This window comes from Microcebus murinus, chromosome X, assembly GCF_040939455.1.
Source record: "Microcebus murinus isolate Inina chromosome X, M.murinus_Inina_mat1.0, whole genome shotgun sequence".
Lineage (NCBI taxonomy): Eukaryota > Metazoa > Chordata > Mammalia > Primates > Cheirogaleidae > Microcebus > Microcebus murinus.
Genome location: NC_134136.1, coordinates 128,572,478 through 128,592,104, shown reverse-complemented (window position 1 = coordinate 128,592,104; position 19,627 = coordinate 128,572,478). Strand labels below are relative to the sequence as shown.

Sequence of the window (19,627 nt, the reverse complement as noted above, 5' to 3'; positions counted from 1 at the left end):
TTTTATTTCAGTATATTTTTCAGAAGCATAATTTTATCTTTATGTTTTATTTTTTTGAAGTCCACACTGATCAAGGTCTTTTTCATGCAAAAATGTACATTTAATGAGGGAAAAGAAGGTGACCAGTCATCTCTTGAGGCTCTGGTGCTTTTGTGCCCCCTTTTTGGGTCAGGGCATTCAGGGCAGCTGGGGCTTGGTCCTCCTCTTCTTTTCTTGGTTTTCACTTGCCTGGGCCCAGCTCTACTTCTGAAGACGTGTGTGTGTGTGTGTGTGTGTGTGTGTGTGTGTGTGTGTGTGTGTGCGCGCGCGCGTGTGTGATTTTACTGTACTTCATCTGCTTTCAGAGCGTCACTGACTTGGCTGCACTCTGAAGAATCTTCTGGCACTGCCTGACGTCAGGCACCATGGCCAATTGTGCTATACTCGGGCACCTTCAACTTTGCTGATGACTACTGACCCTGGGGACGCAGTCTGGCAAGATGGTGGGCACAGAGTCTCAAGCAAATTGAGTCCATGGAAGTGACCCTGACCAACTGGGGCTATTTCATAATTTAAGTATATCAGAGAGATACATTAACACTCTCCTCCCTCCCTCCCCTGAAAACCCAACACCAATAATATAGATTTCATATTGATCACAGGACACTATACAACAGACATGAACATACTGCACTTTTAGTAGGACAAGTCACGATTTCCTTTGATGTTTGGCTATAGAATAGCTAGAAAGTTACAGCTCATCACCACAGCAGGGTAACATGAAGATGGATGGCTTAGTGAATGTATTCATTAGTTAATAGTTCAAAGGGTTAGTTCTTGTATATACATAATAAGGAACCCTCATTTGGAACAGCCACAGTCTCAGCAAAACTCAGCTCTAAATGTGCAAAGACTTTGCAGCCCTGCTATTAACAAGGTGACATGAATTCTAAGAATACACTTGACAAGCTCCATTAAAGATCATCCATGACCTGTGCAAAGGCACCCCACAGTGGCAGACGGAAAGGGCAAGAACTTGGTAGGAAACATGTCACATATCCCCACAACAAATTGACACTTTGGAGAGACAGATGGGGGTGTCCTTCCTGTGGTAGTGGCACAGAAGGGATTCTAGGGGGAAAGTGGATGGGAAGGAAAGTGGGTAGAGGAGCAAAGTGGGGGTCACTCCATTCCACATGCTGCCAAAGCTCCAAATTACCAAGCACTCTTTGACTGGCTGGGGCTGAGAAAGGCTCTGGGCTGTATCCCGGCAGCACCCAGCTGGACACTGCACTTCCAGAGTTATTTGGTGTGAGAAGAGGAGAAGGAGGGGATGGAGGCAGTCAGCTGGAGGTGGGGGTTTGCACGGCTGGGGAGGGGCTGGGGACAGCTGGGGACAGCTGGGGATGAGGCTCAATGACATAGACAACAGACCACATACAGGACTTGACAAGGGAAGATCTGGCAATTTTCAGGCTCAAACAAACTAATCCATGGCAAACTCAGAAGGTTTAAGTTCCCGAAAAGGTTTCATTGCCAAACCTCCACCTCACATTGTCACTTAACCTACAGAGTATGAGTCACAGTAGAGTTCAACTGCTCTTATTGCAGCACATTAGGGCAAGATATTCTTTGTAAGGTATAATATTATATCTGGCTATGTGGATTTATAGAGATATTTACAGCTGGCCTCTCTGCCCTTCCTCTGTGCTGTGTAGCCTTCATGTGCATTGCTGCCAGACACATCTTAAAACCTTCTTAAAACCTGCCTTCCTACTGCTCAAATCTCCCTTTATGACTGGATCTCAAATCAACTGCTCACCCCCCACAGGGCTCAAAACCCACCGGGGTCCTAGAGACGCAAATCAAAGTTAACTAAGCAATGCTTAGGCTCCAGGAAGCCAGACTTTCTACAGCCATGTGGGGAGCTTCAGACATGAGGCTACTGCTCTTCCCTCAACCTGGATCTCTCTGTGGGGTGCCCAAAAATAAAGAGGGAATCTTGACAGTCTGGTGGCAACTTTCTTATTTGTAACTGTCCTACAAGATGTGTGTGTGTGTGTGTGTGTGTGTGTGTGTGCGCGCGCGCGCGTGTGCATGCACACTCATGAATGTGTGATTGTGCATGTGAATATGTGTGGCCATATGTGAGTGTGTGCAGGTCTGGGTGCGTATAGGTATATACTGATAAAGGTGAGTGCCCCCCGTGTGTGACTGCACACGTGGGTGATAGTGTGGGTCTGTGTGGGTGTGTGTGAGAAGCTATATGTTTGTGCAGAAGGGAGGAAGAGACAACAAGCTGGGCCCACTGAGGCAGGCAGTCCTTAGGGCACCTTTGCACTTCCTTCTCTCCCCTCTGACTATTGCTTTCCCTGGAAGGGTGGAAGTGGAGAGTTCTAGACTCCAAGTCCAAGGTGGAACTTAGGGCCTATTGCTGGAGTCCAGCAGTGAAAAGCCATCCCAGGATAGGCTACTAAAGTGTTTCCTGTGCCGAAATTGGTAACCGCCACAGTCCATACCTGCAGCCATTCTAGGCAATATAATGCCACACGTGTCAGGCTTACAATGCAATTGGAATAAAGGTTATAGACAACACCCTGTCTAGTTTGCTGGCTCTCCCACCCCTTTGTTTGCAGCATGCTTCTATTCTCATTGTATCCTTCAGGCCCTCCCCCCAGCCTGTTACTCCTAAACATGTCCTCCCAGAACAAGGCAAAATGCTCTGCACTTGTAGCTGATCCCAGGGACTCAGCATTTCCTACCTCAAGGCACTAAATTACCACTCCTTAGGACTACATTCATTTCCTCCGGCTCTTCTGTCCAAGAGACAGCACAGATGGGTGAAGGGAGGGGACGAGGAGTGGATGGGGACCAGAAGATGCCACTTCCTGGAACAGCGAATTGGAAAGAAAGTCAGTTAACCAACACAGCCAAAGGGCATCCCCCACGTGGGAACAGGCCAAAGGAATCTGGTGGTTCTAGAAGGGTGCCAACAGGGAATATATATGTTGTCAGGTATATTTTGCTTCACACTCATTCAAGCCAGGTAAACACAGGTGTGCAGACATGCATTTATACACACACACACTCAGCATACACCCATACATATACACACAAGCCACACTTTCATGGGGATACATCCACATACACACATCCACACGTTGTTGTACATACATTTCTTTGCATACCAATATAGATTTACACGGATAGCCACAGCAGTATACAGATTCTCGAATGGTTGTACATGCACATAGACCTACCTCGATGCATATGAACACATCCAGGTAAACAAGGAAACACGAACACAGAAGCATACTTAAAGGTAGGTGGGTAAAGGGGTGAGGTGTTGCAGGAAAAGCTTCAGAAGGAGAAAGGGGGTACAGGTTGAGTGCTTGGTAAAGCTCATTCCCTCATGGACTCCATCAATGAGGTGGAGCTGCTTGGCAAATTGGAGTGCAGGCCAATCCTACTGCCGCTAGGGGCCCTGCTGGGTGGGCAGTGCCCCTGTTCTCCATCTGCTCCCTTCACACTCATTGGCTGGTCACCAGCCAGTTCCTGCAGAGACACCCCAGGTACCATAGAATAAGGTTGGGGGCCTGATAAAGAGACAGACTCTGCCAGAGCCCCGTTTTGCAAAGGGGAGGAAAGAAAGGGGGATGCTTTGGTTTAGAGAGCTAGGAGGACCAGGAGAAGGAAGAGCAAGTGGGGTGGCTCTACCACTCACTCGCTGCATGCTCTCAAGCACGGTACATAAGCTCCATTTGTTTTCCTTGCAACACTGGGAACAATGTGCTTTGCCTTTCCTGGCTTGTGGGGGTCCTGTGAGGTCCGGTGATGTGATGGGTCAGTGAGCTTGTTGACACTATGCACTAGAGAAATAGAAAGGATTAGTATACAGATTTACAGTAGATGTGCATCTGCTAGTCTAGGTCATATGGTGAAATCTCAAGTGTGATGTTCCCTACCCTAGTGCTTATTCACCAAGTGCTTACTCTGTGATTAGTGATCAACTTAGCATCTGCCAGCAAGCGAACTCCTGACTTAGACAGATGTATTAAGTCCCTAGTGTCAGGCATTCTGAAGCAGAAATATAGGCAAGAGAAGTTCCAGTTCCTCCAAAGAGGCCAGCTCAACTGTTTCATCTCCAACTTAGACTTGCCCCCTGCCCCACTGCAAGCTCCTGTTGGGTGTGTGCTCTGTCACCTACCCTGACATCTTGCTCTTCAGCCTCACCCACCTACATTCCCCTCCCAACCCTGCACCACCATGCCACATTCTAAATATGACAAAAATAGTGGGAAAAAGGCACTTACAAATGCTCCCCTAGTTTCCCATGCCCAGTTCCCTGAACTTCCAAGCTATGGCTAGCCCTTCCCCTGTGTACCCCAGCCCAACCCAGCTTGACTTTTTCCTATAAAGCCCTAAGCAGAGGGTGAGCAAGGTCCATAATCCCTAGGAGGAAAAAAAAAAAAGAAGAAAAAAAGTCATGAAAAAGAAATTTTGCCACCTCAGGGGGACAGAAAAGTTCCCAGAAATGTTTGTGAGCAAGGCTTAGATTCTTCTACTGTCCCGAAACCTGGCTCCCCCCTGTCCTCTAAACATTTCCAGGGGCTTTTCCATGCTTACTAGCTGTGAGAAATCTTAGAAAAGGTGAGCGCCTTCTAGCAGGAAAGGAAATCAATGTGCTCTTTACCTCCAACTCCTCCTCAGCCCCTTCCTTTCCAGCCAGAATACATGTTTTCCAATCACTCTCCACCTCATGTTTATAAAGAGAAGTGTTGAACTGATTAGATTGCCCCCAAAGCCACAAAATAAAATGCATGAAGGAGAGAGGGAAAAATAAAACCAAAAGAAACTATAAAGGAGCAGAGGACAGTGTCCCTGCCGCTCTGGGGCCACCAGGGGACTAATAGATATGGTACACCCAGTAAGCAATGTTGAACAACCCAAAGGCGAGAGGGAAGAGGAACCGGGACCATTTGTCAACCTTAGGGACACAGTCAGGGTTAAAGAGACTGAAGGAGAACTCTTCAGTGAAGGCGCACCCAGGGCTCGGGGGGGCACTCTCCTCAGACTCTGAGCTACTGTCCTTTTCTGGGCCACTGGCCATGAGCTCATCATCATCCAGGCTCCAGATACTATCAGCATCACACTTGAGTCGCTCCTCAAGGCCAAGGCAGATGCTCTCAACATTGACATCATCGTGTAAGCTATGGATCTCATCAAGCTCACGGTTTGCTTCTTGCACACACCCCTGGCCACGGTGAAGCACAGGCTTCCCACTGGGGCCACAGCCGTGGCTCTCATTTGAGCTCAAGCTCCCATCAGAGTCTTCAGAGTCACGAGTCTCAGCATGGCCATGGGCCTCGGCACGGTTGCGGATTTCAGTAGGAACAACACTGTCATCATTCTGGAAACCACTAAAGCAAACACCATAGCTGAGGTGGGCCTGCTCTGAGGTGGAGGGGAGATCGCTCAGGCTTTCTGCAGTAGCCAGCTGGGCCTGGCCTGAGAGAGAAGTGAGTGGGCTGAGGCTTTCCGAGGTGGCCAGCTGGGCCTGCTCGGAGATGGACGTCAAAGAACCGAGGCTTTCCGGGCTTGCCAGGGGGGCCTGCGCTGGGGTGGTGGGAAGAGAGCTGACTCCGTCTTCCATGATAATCAGGCCATCCTTTGAGGAGATAATGGATAGGCTCATCAGTTTCATGTGGCCTAGGTGGCTATGCACTGGGGGAGGGGGGGGGGCAGGGGCTTTTCTCATCAGCACTTGCATTGTTACTGTTGATCTCTTTGACAGACAGAGCCATCTCCTCTTGGGGTCTCTGGTGTTCAGGGGGCAGAGGAACAGGACCAAGAGGCTGTCAGCATGCACGGGAAGGCCATGGCAGCTGCCAAGCCTATGTCTCCCTGGGGGTAGCTGCTCCCTTGGGAGCGCTGTGTGGTGGATGGAGGCCTGCTCAGGCAGGCAGGGCTGGGCTCTCTGTGAAGGAGGGACGTTGTTGGACATTAATGCACTGCCCACAGCAAAAGGCTCAGCACTGCCTTGGGAGTCTGAAGTGCCAAAGAAGGAGGGGTAGGCAGGCCAGCCTCTCTGGTATCTGTCTTCCTTTCAGCCTCCCTGTGCTCATGTTCCCTTCCAGCTTCATTGCCTGCCCTGGACACATACAAAGTGGACCGGATTTGGTCCAAAGGTCTGGAGAAATTTAGCCTTGCCATTTACTTGCTTTGTGACCTTGGACAATGATCATCTATAAAGGAGTGATGATAAACAGTCCTACTTCCATGTTACTTGTTCATGTGTGTGTTCATGTGGTGTGTGTGTGTGTGTGTGTGTGTGTATGAGGATTAAAGGAACTAAGAAATGCGAAAGGGTCAAAAGCGCTAAGCCGGGGCTTGAGAAGTGCTCAGGGAAAGCTGATTGTCAGTCAAAAAGTCAAACCTGCACGTTCCCCACCACCACTTCCTGGTACCGGTAGTGGGCAATGACTCTTCGTGGCCTCCTGCGTCGCCTATGATGGCGCTGAGGTCCCCGGCTGTAGAAAAGATAGTTGATGTAGACATACTCCAGCAGGGACAGGAACACAAAGAACAAGCACACGAGGATATAGATGTCGATGGCCTTGATATAGGAAATGTGGGGGAGTTTATCCCGCAGATGAGAGTCGATGGTGGTCAGGATGAGCATCGAAATCAGACCTACAAACAGAACAGCACAGGCTTAGTCTCCTCTGGTGGCTGAGCTTCCTAGCAAGCCATTTGGCCCCTGGCCATCTCTGGGGTGAGGAGGGCCCTCAGCAAAAGCCTCTGCCTCTCTGGGATGGAGGGTGCCTTTGCTGAAGTGCTTGTTTTGTTCCTTCTCCCCCATCTTTAAGCCCAGCCTATGCTTCAGTGGTTAATGACTTCTCATTGCTCTTACCATCAAGTTCCAAAGCTGCAGCCATGGCTTCTCAGCGATTAACACCTTTAGTCTCTTCCCCTTGCCCTGTGACTGCCCCTTCCCCTTTTGTATTTCTTTAGTCCCTGGGAAAATTTGTGAACCCTAAAATATTACACAAGTACAAAGGTTTAGTCCAGAATGATCTCCTGAAGAGGGAGGCTGAGGAGTCTGCCTCAAGGATGGTGAAAGAGAAACCAGAGCTGGATCTGGGGCACATTAGAGGCTCCTTCAGGGCAGCTCCTCCTGATGCCCTGCTGCCTGGTAAGGTGGTCTGATACCTTGATTAAATCAATGTTTATTATATTGCATTTCTGACTTGTCCATTTACTTATGGACTCAACAAATAATGAATTTTGGTACTCTGGGCACAACATACCAAGATTCCAACTCTAATGTTTTTTTCGCACCTGTCTCCAATGTCAGTCTCTCCACTGGGGATTGGCTGAGAACCTACACAGATGCCTGTTGGAAAAACCCTTGCTTCCTTGCATATACAGTCACACACTATGCCATGTACTACTTCCTTACTCTCTACTTTTTTTTTTTCTGAGGAAGACAACTTATGCTCCTCCCTGGGATGCAGATAGTACGTACCAATAGTCACCCTGGCTGCAGAGGAATCATAGTTCATCCAAAACGATATCCAGGAAAGAATAGTGGTGAGGACAGTAGGCCAATAGACCTGCACAAGGTAGCTGTTGACTTCCCTCTGGAGTTGGAACTTGAGTATCAGGCGCATGTAGGAACCTGGCAAAGAGACACACTGACGTCAGGGTGGCAGGGCTCAGGGGATTTGTAGGGTGGAGAGGTACACATCGGATGGGGGGTGAACGATGGGCAGTTCAGCCTCTAATTCTCCATCCACAGGTATCCAGCCTGAGAAGGCCAGTGAGAATGGCACATCTCAGCAGGCCCATGTGGCATAGCAAATTTGCTCTCTCCCCGTTCCTTTCTCACTTGCTCCACGTTAGCTGAAATTTGGGAATGGGAGAGACAACAGATGGTTCCAATCTGTAAACAGATGGAGGGTGAGAGGCCAGCCCTGAGGGGAGCATGAATCCTTTATACCTGCAGAGTGTGGTTAACTGGGCCAAGTGTTTCCACACCCATTCCTCACTTGCAGAGGGTGACCTATTGGGGCTTTATTAAGGGGGCCTGAAGGTGTGCAGAACCAGTGGGAAATAGGAAGGGAAGCAGTAGAGAGTGTAAGGGTCACAGGCAGAGGCCACTGGGAGTTTATGGGATTGTAAAGGGGACAAGAGAATGGAGAGAAGGAAGGGGTGTGACCCACCTGTGTAGAAATACACCTCCTTGCTAGTAATCGTCCTCCCCAGGAAAGTGAACTGAGGGATATGCAGCTTCTCAGTCATGTGCATGGCACTTCCATCGCCTTCCCAGAATAACATGATGTCTTCAACCGTGTATCCATCTGTGAAAGGGACAGAAACAGAGAGTCTCAGAAAATGGGCACAGGCAGATTTCACACCAGCAGTCTGAAAACCAAAGGATGGTTGGAACTTGCCATTTTGAGGGCTGCTTTATGCTTTGCTGATTCTGAGCACTGGGAAAAGAGAACCCTCACTTTGTAGTTTCTTAGCCAGAAAGGAAAGCTCAGCAAAAATACACTACAAGCTCCTACCCACTAGCTTGTGCACAATTTCCCAATAGTAAGGTGCCTCTTCTCAAGGGGACAACTTACACCCTAAAGGCCATCTGCTCCTAGATGGCATATATATACCTCTATCAGTCAATCAATCATCTATCATCAGGTATCTACCATCTGCCTTTCTTTATTTTTGTAACCTAGGGATGTAGGAGAGAGACAGCGGGGAAGAGTAGGGGGTGTAGAGATGTGCTGCTCCTCTCACTGTCAATTCTGCCTTTGGTTTCCTGATCGTCACAGCCCCAGGTAAGAAAAGGGGCCATAGGAGGTGAACGTACAGCTTTCCACCTCCAGCTTGCAGGCCTGCTTGTCCAGAGGGAATTTATGCAGATCCAGGGAACAAGCTGCTGTGGTGGTGAGTCTGTAAAGGAAAACAAAAAGGAAGGGAAAAGTGAGCCCAGTTCAGGCAAGCAACCACCCCTGAGAGAATTGCAGGGCTGTGGAGGGAAGCATGACCCAAGGACCGACCCATGTATAGGAAGGAGACAGGGCATTTGTATGTGACAAAGACACCAAGAGACCTGGCAGGACTTAAACAAGGAACAGATTTATGGCACATCAGAAAACCACAGGGTGTTAGCAAGGGAAAGGCCCTTGAGAGAACTGAATGCGGAGACCGGAAGAGACTTGCGCTTGCTAAAGAAGCATGTGAGTTAGGAATCGAAGGGAGGGTGGGCAAGATTTCAACTCACGGAAAGGAGGAAAGGGCCACTCCTCTCCAGACAGAAGGAACAGCAGAAGTCAAGGTGCCTATGGGAATCTCTGAAAGTTCCACTTTGGCTACTGGGTAGGATGAGTTGGCGGAGGTGGGGTGGGGGGTGGGTGGCAATGCAAGACAGGTTTGTGTGGCCCTTAGAATGTGTTTGTGGGCTATTCAATAGGAAGGAAGAAGCCTGGTGGGACATCCCCAGGAACCTAGGGGGACTCACCGGATGCCATACCGCACTGTTCCATCTGGGTGAAGCTGAAACACACGATTTTCCACAGTCACATCATGCACGTAGGCATCCTTGCCATTCACAAAATAGCAGTCAGGGACCCACAACTTCTCATGCATCCGATAGTCCAGGGTCAGGTTCAGGTTGGTCTCATAGTATGCTAAGCGTGAATCTTTCCAAGTCTGATGAAAAAACATGGTGATTGTATAGTCCTGGGGAGAGAAAAGTAAATCCCAGTTGTAAGTTAGGTTGTTCCAGCTCTGTCCTCTTTGTGTATATGTGTGTGCAAGTATAATGAAATATATCATAACTATAGACAAGTGCATGAAACATATGGATGTTTAAAAAAAGAATAATAAAATGACCCTTGTGTAATTAAAATCCAGGTTAAGAAACAGAGCATTGACAATAACTTTCAAACAGCAATGTGTACCTTCTAGAACATATTTCACAGCCCCCAGCAGTAACCTTTATCTTAGATTTTATGATTAATAATTTCCTTGCTTTTTGGTAGAGTTTTATTGTCCAGGTATTCCTACAAAACATATTGCTTAGACTTTTTTTTTTTTTTTTGAGACAGAGTCTCGCTTTGTTGCCCAGGCTAGAGCGAGTGCCGTGGCGTCAGCCTAGCTCACAGCAACCTCAAACTCCTGGGCTCGAGCGATCCTTTTGCCTCATCCTCCCGAGTAGCTGGGACGACAGGCATGCGCCACCATGCCGGCCAATTTTTTATATATATCAGTTGGCCAATTAATTTCTTTCTATTTATAGTAGAGACGGGGTCTTGCTCTTGCTCAGGCTGGTTTTGAACTCCTGACCTTGAGCAATCCACCCGCCTCGGCCTCCCAGAGAGCTAGGATTACAGGCGTGAGCCACTGCGCCCGGCTGCTTAGACTTTTTTAAAAAAACAAAATTTATCCGAATGGAATCATACTGTATTCATGATCTGCTGCTTTCACGCAACATTTTATTTGTGAGATTCATTCAGGTTGGCACGTGTCATTATAATTTGTTCACTTGCATTGCTGGATAACAGATGAATATGCTATGCATGTTATTGGGCGAACGCACCATGCATACCCAAACCACAACAAAATAAAAATGATGAAGTGGAATTTACAGTTTATACCAAGAGTCAAGAGTGGCTGCCAAGAGTCAAGAGTGGCTGAGGGTTCCCAATGCTTCCAACTCACCAACATGGATTGGTACTGTCTGACTTTTGCCAATCTGGTGAGTATGTGATGGGTTCTCATTGTGGTTTTGCTTTGCATTACTAACAAGGTTGAGCATCTTTTCATATGTTTCTGGTTTATCTACTATTTAGTTTTCTTCACAAAAGTGAAATTCCTGTTTACATTTTTTGATCATTTTTCTGTTTTTAAAATATTCTTATGAATTCACAAAAATTACGTATATTTTGAATATCAGTCCTCCACATTGCAAATATCTTACTCTATTCTGACTTATCCTTTCACATTTGTCATAGTGGTTTTGTTTGTTTTGCAAAATAGAAGTTCCAGGAGTTTTGGCTAAACAGAATTTTATTATAGTCAGAGTTGCCAGTATTTATTTTTATGGTTTGTGTTTTCTGTGTCTTTTAAAAGAAATCCTTACCCACTCCAAGACACAAAGACAGTGCCCTCTGTGATCTTTTAAAAGCTTCATAAGCCTTTCACTTTTAAGTGTATAATCCATCTGGAACTGAATTTTTGGATATAGTGTGATGTATGGGTTCAACTAACTTATTTTTTTTTTATTCCAGGTGGCTATACTTTGCAAAATCTACTTTGTTCCTCCATGTGAGTTCTGTTACAGATCAGAACAGCTGGAATTGGCTTATAATCCTGCTCCTTGTCCCATGACCCCTGTCTTCAGCTCCATGGCTGGAACTGACATACTTACCATATTCGTTTCTGATATCTGTTCAATGCTGGAGACATAGACAGATATTCTAACAGGCACAGGGGCACCTACGACACAGGAGACAATTTAACATGAAGGATAGAATAAAGGAGAAGAGCACAGACCCATGAGCCAGACTGCCTGGCTTTGAACCTGCTTTAACACTTCTTAGCTGTATGACCTTGAGTAAGTCACCTAACTTCTGTGAGCCTTAGTTTCCTCATGGGTAAAATGGAGATAATGATAGCACTGATCTCATAGTTAATGTAGGTCAAGCACTTAGATGAAAGTGGACCCATGATATGCTGAAAGGAAGGGGTAATGGCAAAACAGAGGAAATAAAGGGGTGAAACACTTTTTTCTAAATATTTCCTGATAAAAACTTAAAGAAACGAGCCACCAAACAAGATTCATGGTTGTGTGTGCATGCATGTTTGTTAGTGCATGTGTGTCTGTGTGTAATTGTGTGAGCTGTGTGTATGAATGTACGTGAGCATGTCCATGTGTGAGTGAATTTGTGAGTGTTTTCATGTGCAGGTGAATGTGTCGGTGTGTGTGAAACATGTTTGCGCATAAGTGAGCATGTCTGTGTGTGAATGCTTGTGTTTTGTGGGACTGAATGTGTGAGCATGTCCATAAGTATGAGTGTGTACCTGTGGAAGTGGGAATGAATGTCGGAATGTATGAGTGTGTTTGTGGGTCAGTGAATGTATGTGCATGTTGGGTATGTGAATGAGTGAACATGTCTGTTTATGTCAGCAAATGTATGAGTGTTTGCATGTATTTGAATGTATGTGTGTGGGAGTGAATATGTATGAGTGTCTGTGTAAGCCTTTTCATGTGTTAGTGTGTTTGTGAGCATGTCTATGTGTGAGTGAATGTATGAGCATATTCACATGTGTGAACTGGTTATGTTCATATGAGTATATGTGATCATGCTTGTGGATTGTCTGATATGTCTATGTGTATGAGCATGTTTATGTGTAAGTGTGACTATATTAGCATGCTCTAGTATGTGAGAAGGCCTATTTGTGAGTGAATGCAAAAGCTTATTAATGAGCATGTACACACCAGTATATATGTGCACATTTTCAGCATGTCAGTGAATCTGTGTACATGTGATCATGTTTATGTGTGTATGAGTGAACATGTGTGTGAGGATGTTAATGTGCGTCCTCATGTCTTTGAATTTGTGAATGTTTTGGGTAATGTGGGCATGTTTGTGAGTGAATCTGTGAGCATGTTTGTATGTGTATGTGTTAATGTGTGCATTCATGTGTGAGTGAATTTGAGTGTGGTGCTTTATGTGAGCACGTTTGTGAGTGAATGTGTGAGCATGTTTGTGTGCATTAGTGTGCTAAAGTGCGTGAGTAAATCTGTGAATGCATTTGGGTATGCGAACAAGTTTGTGTGTGAGTAAATATGTGAGTACATTCATGTGTGTATGTGGCTGTGTGACTATATGTGTGGGTATGTTAATGTGTGTACCTTAATTTTATGAGTGTGTTTGTGTACATTAACATGTTAGTGTGTGTTAATGTGTGTGAGTGAATTCATGAGTGTGAGTGAATGTGTGTGCATGTTCATATGTGTATGTGTGTATGCACTCATATTTGTGCACATGAGTGTGCTGCATGTGTTAGTGTGTGAGTGAATGTATGTGTATTTTTGTATTGTGTGGACATTTGGTATGTGTGAGTAGAAGTGAATGTGTGATCATGCTCGTGTAAGTGCATCTGTGTGTGTGTGAGTGAATTTCTGAGTGTGTTCCTGTGAGTGAGTGCATGTGTGAGGGTGACTGTGTGTTAATGTGCAAGTGCAACTGAATGTGCGAGTGTATGTATCAGTGTGTTTCTGCTTCCTAGCTTTTTTTTTTTCAGGCCCGGGTGTTAGCACTATTCACTGGCAGACTCAAATGTGACCACGGATATGAAAATATGTAGTAAACAGTAAGACACTGTGGACAAATACATTTTTATTGTTCCCTCATCAGCTCCAACCCATCTATACCCAGTCCCACAGCAAAGCCATCATTCTCTGTGTATTACATCACACTGCTGCTAGGGAAACACACATGACGCTTGCAATTCAACCTGCTGATTTCACTGCAGGCTGATTGCCCAGAAGCTGAGCTGCAAAGAGGGAAATGTTATTCCAAGTGTAATGCTATTGGGAATAAGCATCTGAGTGGCAGCTGAGAAGTAAATGGGCCTCTGTATTAGGGCACAGCCCAGACTCCAGCATTCAGAGCTATTGTGAACAAGCCCCAGGAAAGTGCTATGTGATGACTGCCTTTAAGGACTCCCATGTATCTTTAGAGGATGGAAGCTGTGTCAGGCAGGCAACAAGTCCCAGAGGGGCCAGGCAGCCAGTCCCCCACCTCCAGTGTTGGACTTCTTGTCTAGACCATTCCACACCACTCAGGCAACCCCACCCCCCATGGTGGAATGCTGAGGACTCTAAAGGGCCATGCCAGAAGACTATCCCCTTCTTGGCTGAAGGGGAAAGTGGGAGCTGAAATGCATTTCACATTACCCTCACCAAGCCACGAACCCTGCACAGGGATGCAGGAAGGGGACCTTCTTCTAATTTATCCACCTAAAGGGGACACCTTATGTGATAGCAGTGGCCAATGAGAACTTAAGATAAGGTAACCCACATCCTTAAAAGGGTAATGGAGGGGAATGAGAAACTTCCTGATAAGGAGTTTAAATGTCATCTCTAGGGGGATGGTCTCAGCCCTGTATCTCATCATGGACTCAGGAAGGCAAGAAAAGTGGCAGTGGTAATCATGTCCCTCCTTCCTGGAACCTTTGCTGCCCCAACTCCTCTTCCTCCCTAGCATCCATTATAGTGCCAGAGGAAGAATGCATGAATGAAGGTATGGTGAAAATGTCTCAGTCGTTCCTTCACTCCACAACATCAGGAAGCCTATGTCATGCCAGGTGCTGGGCTAGGTGAAGTTCAGTTTGCAACACTGCCGAGTTTCTCTTGGCCAGAAGGAGGTGACTTCCTTAACTTTTCCCCTCTTCTCGTTGCCCCCTCACTTCAGGAAGTAGTAAGGCTCCTGTTCTAACTGGACCACAGTTAAGTGAGGACCCTGCATGTGGGGTCTGTGCTGGGAAGGAGGTTAAGCCCTGAAATTCTACTTCACCACAGACACAGGGGGGCTGTACAGGAAGTTCTGGGGTCTCTAAACCCTGAATGTCCCAGCCCAACTGTCTCATCAACTGGTCTCCCCACCCCCACCTCCATACAACAGCACCAGACATAGAGCTTATAGTGCCCCCTTCTGTCCAAATGCTAGAAGGTCCTGAGCTGCCCTTTCCCTCCCACCTTCATCTGTTTGGTGAAATCAAGCCAAAGATCCATCTTTTCTTATATACTCTAGGTCTGCATACCCATAAATCTTCGTGTAACCCTCCCCAGAGATTGATTCCTGCCTCGGGTCCCCCGCCTCTGTCCCCGGCCCCAGCCCTGGATGCCTGCAGAGATGGCAACTGGACCCTGAAACAGTGGTGTGAATGTGCTTGGTGTACTCACGCGGTTGGCATTGGTCAGCCTAGGCTGAGAAACGTGAGAGTGAGGCAAGGAGAAAATGAAGTAGCTACTCCCCTGTCACCCACTGGTGCTTGGTGCAATGGATTCAGAAGCTGATGCCATGCAAGGGTGTGCTGGTGGTGCTCTAACATCTGGATTCTGTACCCAGATCTCTCCCTCGGGGGACCCACACAGAAGAGGTGCTGCTGCCCTTGCAGCAAGAGAGCCTGCCTTCTGCCCCCTCCTCTCCAGCTTCACTGTGCACATTCACCTTGAATCCTGGGCAGTGCCTTTGCCCTCACTCTCTAGAGGGAGGGGCTACTGCCCAGGTTTTCCAGGTGGCCGCCCACGTCAATCTTCCCAGTTGTGTGCTCTTTCCTGGGAGGTAGGGTATTCAGAAGACATATATTCATATGCACAAATGTGAACATTAGCATTCATTAACCCTTTAGAGCAGGTATCCATCTAGTTCAACCTCTGGCAGGAAGTTGGGTTCTTACTTTGGCTTAGCCTCTGCCTTCATTCTGCTTCCTTTGAGCCAGAATGCAAGTAACCCATATTTAATGCACCCTTTCTTTTATCTGTCCTTGGTCTAAGTTTTCTGGGTGTCCCCAGGGCCAGAGAATGCTGCTCCTGGGGTGAGGGGTCTGAGTAGGCTGCTTATCACTTAAAGCTGTGTGGTCCAGGCCAGTTGCCCTTTCTAAGTGGGAGGTTAAGCAGAAACCTAGAGAGAAACTGGCATCTGTATAGACTGCCTGGAGGTTTGAGTGTCAGTTTCCTTGTCATTTCTAATCTCTGTGCTAGAAATCTGAGTGCTAAACAGAGGAATGTGGATTTTATTTGGCAGTTAGATAAAACCATCAAAAGTTCCTGAGGTGCTCCTGATGGATTTATAAAGATCACACTGACTGCAGTTTGTTGAATGGGGGGGGGGAGCCAAGGTGGAAGTGCCTGGGGCTGGGTGGATTAAGTGCACTAGACAGAGAAGACCATACCCTCAGTTTTGAACTGGCTGAATGGGGTGAGTGCCCAGGATCTGAGGAACAATGTACTCAGGTAGAAGAATGTGTCCTCCACAGAGATGGAGCAGAAACTCTAGCCTGAGAGGCACAATGTGCTGTGTCCTGCGCACCCACTTCTGTGCTTAGTCCTTCGCCAGCCACACCACTGGAAAGGAGTGTGGAGGGGGCAGAAGGTCTCAGGCACATGAAGGCAGAGAAGTACTATAGGAGAAATTCCAGGGGTGCAGAATGCCTGGAGCTTGAGAGCCTTGGAGTGCTTGCTCCCTGGCAGGTCTCTGCAGGGTCAAGAAGGAGGGATGGGGAGGGGCAGAGGTGTAGAGCTGGGGAGGGCCACTGGTGCCTTTACACGGTAGGGCTGGCTTGCTGTGTCTCAGCTCTATTTCACCTAATACAAAGACCTCTAGTGTCTAGACGTGACTTACCTCCAAAATTTGGTCTCAGACGAACATCATATCTCGACAGCACCCTGTCCAGAATCTTTTGAACCACTGCTTCACTTGCACAATTTTTGCTGAAACAGAGACGTCATCAGTAAATGCTGGTCGACTTGTGGCTGACTTGCCAGTGGCCACCTTGCCAGGGATTTTCTTTATCCATACACAGACATGTCCAGTCATATGTGTACCACACTCTCCCCACTCCCCTCCCTCCCTAGGGTGAGTCAGCCAGAAGCGCAGCACTGCCGCAGACTTTTTTCCCCCTCTCCCCTTCCAGCTTTTATCCAGAGGGTGGGGCACAAAGGCTGGCTCTCTGTTACCAGGCAGGACTGAGTAGGGGGAGGGAAGGAAGGGAAGCAATAGGAAAAGAGGAGATGGGAGAGAGTGGGCAGGTGGGAGCCCTCAAAAATGCATTACTTCAACCCCCTAAGGAGCTCCACCTCTCAATCAGCCTAGACGCTGCTTTCCAGGTTGGTTGGTTGGGGGGGAAGGTCCTCCTTCTAGGGACATTTGATTATCCCAGAAAAGATCAACATCCACTCTCAGTGCCCTCCTGAGCTAGGTCAATGTTCTTTGGCTCATTTCCCCTACCTAGGCTAGGGCTGGACATTTTATCACATTTATGCCAACCTTGTTTTTGTACACCTCTGTTTTTCAGACTTAGCATATGGCATATGACACAGAGAGCCTTGCTTATGTATCAGAGATTTATGACCCTTATCCAACCAAACCATTTCACATTGTTGGGGCTCAGAGCTGTCTTTGAAAAGACATCCATTCAGGGAGCAGGCATCTTTCTTGCTAAGCATGTGCTTCTAGCCTGGAAGTATCTTAGGTGAGCACATGTAAGTGGACCCAGCTCAGCTCTGCAGAGAGCTGGCCTTTCCACGGGTCTCTAATATGTTCATCCAATTCACCCAGCCCTTCAACAGGGATCCTTCCCCTAAGAGGGCTTGTGAATGAGTACAGGCCCTGGCATCACTGTGACTCTTCAAATCTTTGACGCATTACCCAGGGAACATCAGCCCCTGAAAATCTGTTTGTGTGTGTGTGTGTCTATGTGTGCGTGTGCATGCATGTGCCTGTGCTTGCATGTGTGTTCACTGACGCAGTTTGATATGTTGGGTTGAGGGCACTGCAGGGCTGTCTGCTGGAGCCTTGCCCAACTACCTCCCCTCTTTTCTGAATACATATTCATTTCTGCTTTGCCATTTAAAAATCATTAAAAAATATTCCCAATCATCTTTAATCAAAAATTTCATTTTGCAATATTCCAAAGTGTGCACATGAATTATTTCCAAATTAAAGCAATACATCCCCGCCTGTTTCTGACCACACATTACCCATGTGCCAACACTCAGGACTCCTGGCTACCACAAATAAACATTTCTGTGTATCTACATGTAAAGGCTGACTGCTTAACATCTTTTCAGATACTCGGAGATCCAAACAAACTTGAAATCTAACACAGAAAAAAACCTGAATCTTCATATATTTTCACAGGAGTAAGTACAAAAGCGCATCTAAGGCCACACGGTTTATGGTTATACAGCCACTGATCACACTCTCTGGGCTAGGATGAGGTTTAGTTAATAATTTCTATCTGCGGCATTGGAAAGAGTCCCTCACTCCTCAAAACATACATGTACGCACACTCTATCTCACGCGTGCCCACGCACGCCCAGGGAATGGACTAAAATCCAGATTCAAACAGGTGTCTCTTCTGTCTATGCTTTGTGAATTGCTCATCACCTTGAACCCCCCATCCCCCATCCCACAGGTACCAAAGGACGTGACTGGAGAAAGCTGCCGGGAGGCTTAGTCCTCTGGGATGGATGGACAGATCTCGGGTGAGGACACCCCCCACCCCCGCGCGTTGCGGTTTGGGCACACGCGTAGCGCAGGCCGCAGTAACAGGTGGGCTGAAACATAGGGCTCCATCTCAACTGGCCACTCCCACTCTCCCTCCCCTCTCCTAGGGGTCGGCAGGGCCCTCACCCCTAACCTCAGCGAGCCCGGAGGCCAGAGGCCATCTGCCCGCCCCAGTCCCCGCCGTGCCTAGCCTGGCGGTGCCCGCTTACCAGTTGAAAAGGTCCAAAACGACGTCGGGCACAGCGGAGGAGAACTCGAAGTGGAATTTCGGGGTGGGACTCGGGTAGTTGCCCTCCGCGAGCCAGGTCCTGATGAGCAGCAGGAGCACGGCGGCTCGCAGCATGCCTCGGATGCCCATGGCTGTGGCGCTGTGGGGTCCGGAGGGCGCTGGAGCCGCGGCCGTGGAAAGGGACGGGGTGGGGGTGGGGATTAGGCCAGTGCGGGGCCAGAGGGTGCAGGATCGCTAGCCCTTCGACAAAGAATCTCCTTTAAGGAGAGATCAGCGAGGGCACAGGGAGCAGGGAGCGCCAGGTTCGGTTGGGATCCCGCAGCCCAGAGCCTTAGAGGAGCAGCAGCCCTAGGGCGCCCCTGGCTGCCGCAAGGTGCGCTCCATCTGCGACCGCTCCAGGCTGCAACTGGGCTCAGACCGGAGCTCGGAGCTGGCTCCGCCCACTCCGACGGCAGCATCGCCCCAACCAATCGGGCAGGCTCCAACAGCTGCACAAAAAGGAGCGCGTTCTTGCCTCCGCCCGGAGCCTGCGCGCCGCCTGGGTCCCCGCCCCTTCAGGCCTCTGCAGTCTTCTCCTGGCCAACTCCAGACACAGACAGGGGCGGGGCACGGCTGGGCCGGGGGAGGGGGAGGAGGGCTGGCTCCTGGAGGGCTGGGCAGGGGTCCGAGGCCAGCAGCACTCGCTCCTGTGCCTCTTCTTGGCAAAATGCAAAATGTGCGTTTGTCTTGAAAGAGCCTATGTCCAAGAGTTTGTATTTTGTGGTGAAGGGAGTGTGGTGATGTGACTGCCATGGCTGAATCTGCATTCTGAAAGACCTGAACACTTCAGAGGGGTCAGGAGGTACCCGACTGCTGGTCATTCCCAGACCCTCGGGCCTCCAGTAACCCCTCGGTGCCTCACCTCTGGGTGGGGTAAAGGGGGGTTACCAATGGGTTTTGCAACAGGGCTCTGGTCACAGCAGGCTTGCTTTTCCTTTAGGATGGAAATTGTGTTCCAGGAATCCAAGAGTTGCTTGAAGACTTAAATACCCCAGAATGCTCTTTGCACCAAGTTTGGGTTTTCAGGGAAAACTCAGGGTTCACCAGCTGGGGTCTCCTTGAGATGTGACTC

At 48.2% G+C, this 19,627-nt stretch overlaps 1 protein-coding gene across 1 annotated transcript; it reads right to left on the bottom strand.

Annotated features, from left to right (window-relative positions):
• Positions 1–18,902, bottom strand: GABRQ (gamma-aminobutyric acid type A receptor subunit theta). Its single transcript, XM_012761967.2, has 9 exons — positions 18,497–18,902; positions 16,401–16,489; positions 11,417–11,484; positions 9,506–9,726; positions 8,855–8,937; positions 8,205–8,342; positions 7,508–7,660; positions 6,416–6,672; positions 1–5,647 (listed from the first exon to the last, which is right to left on the bottom strand). Exons 1-9 carry the CDS (start codon positions 18,643–18,645, stop codon positions 4,886–4,888), a joined length of 1,920 nt encoding a protein of 639 aa, XP_012617421.2. The 5' UTR covers positions 18,646–18,902; the 3' UTR covers positions 1–4,885.
• Positions 18,903–19,627: the final 725 nt, after the last annotated feature.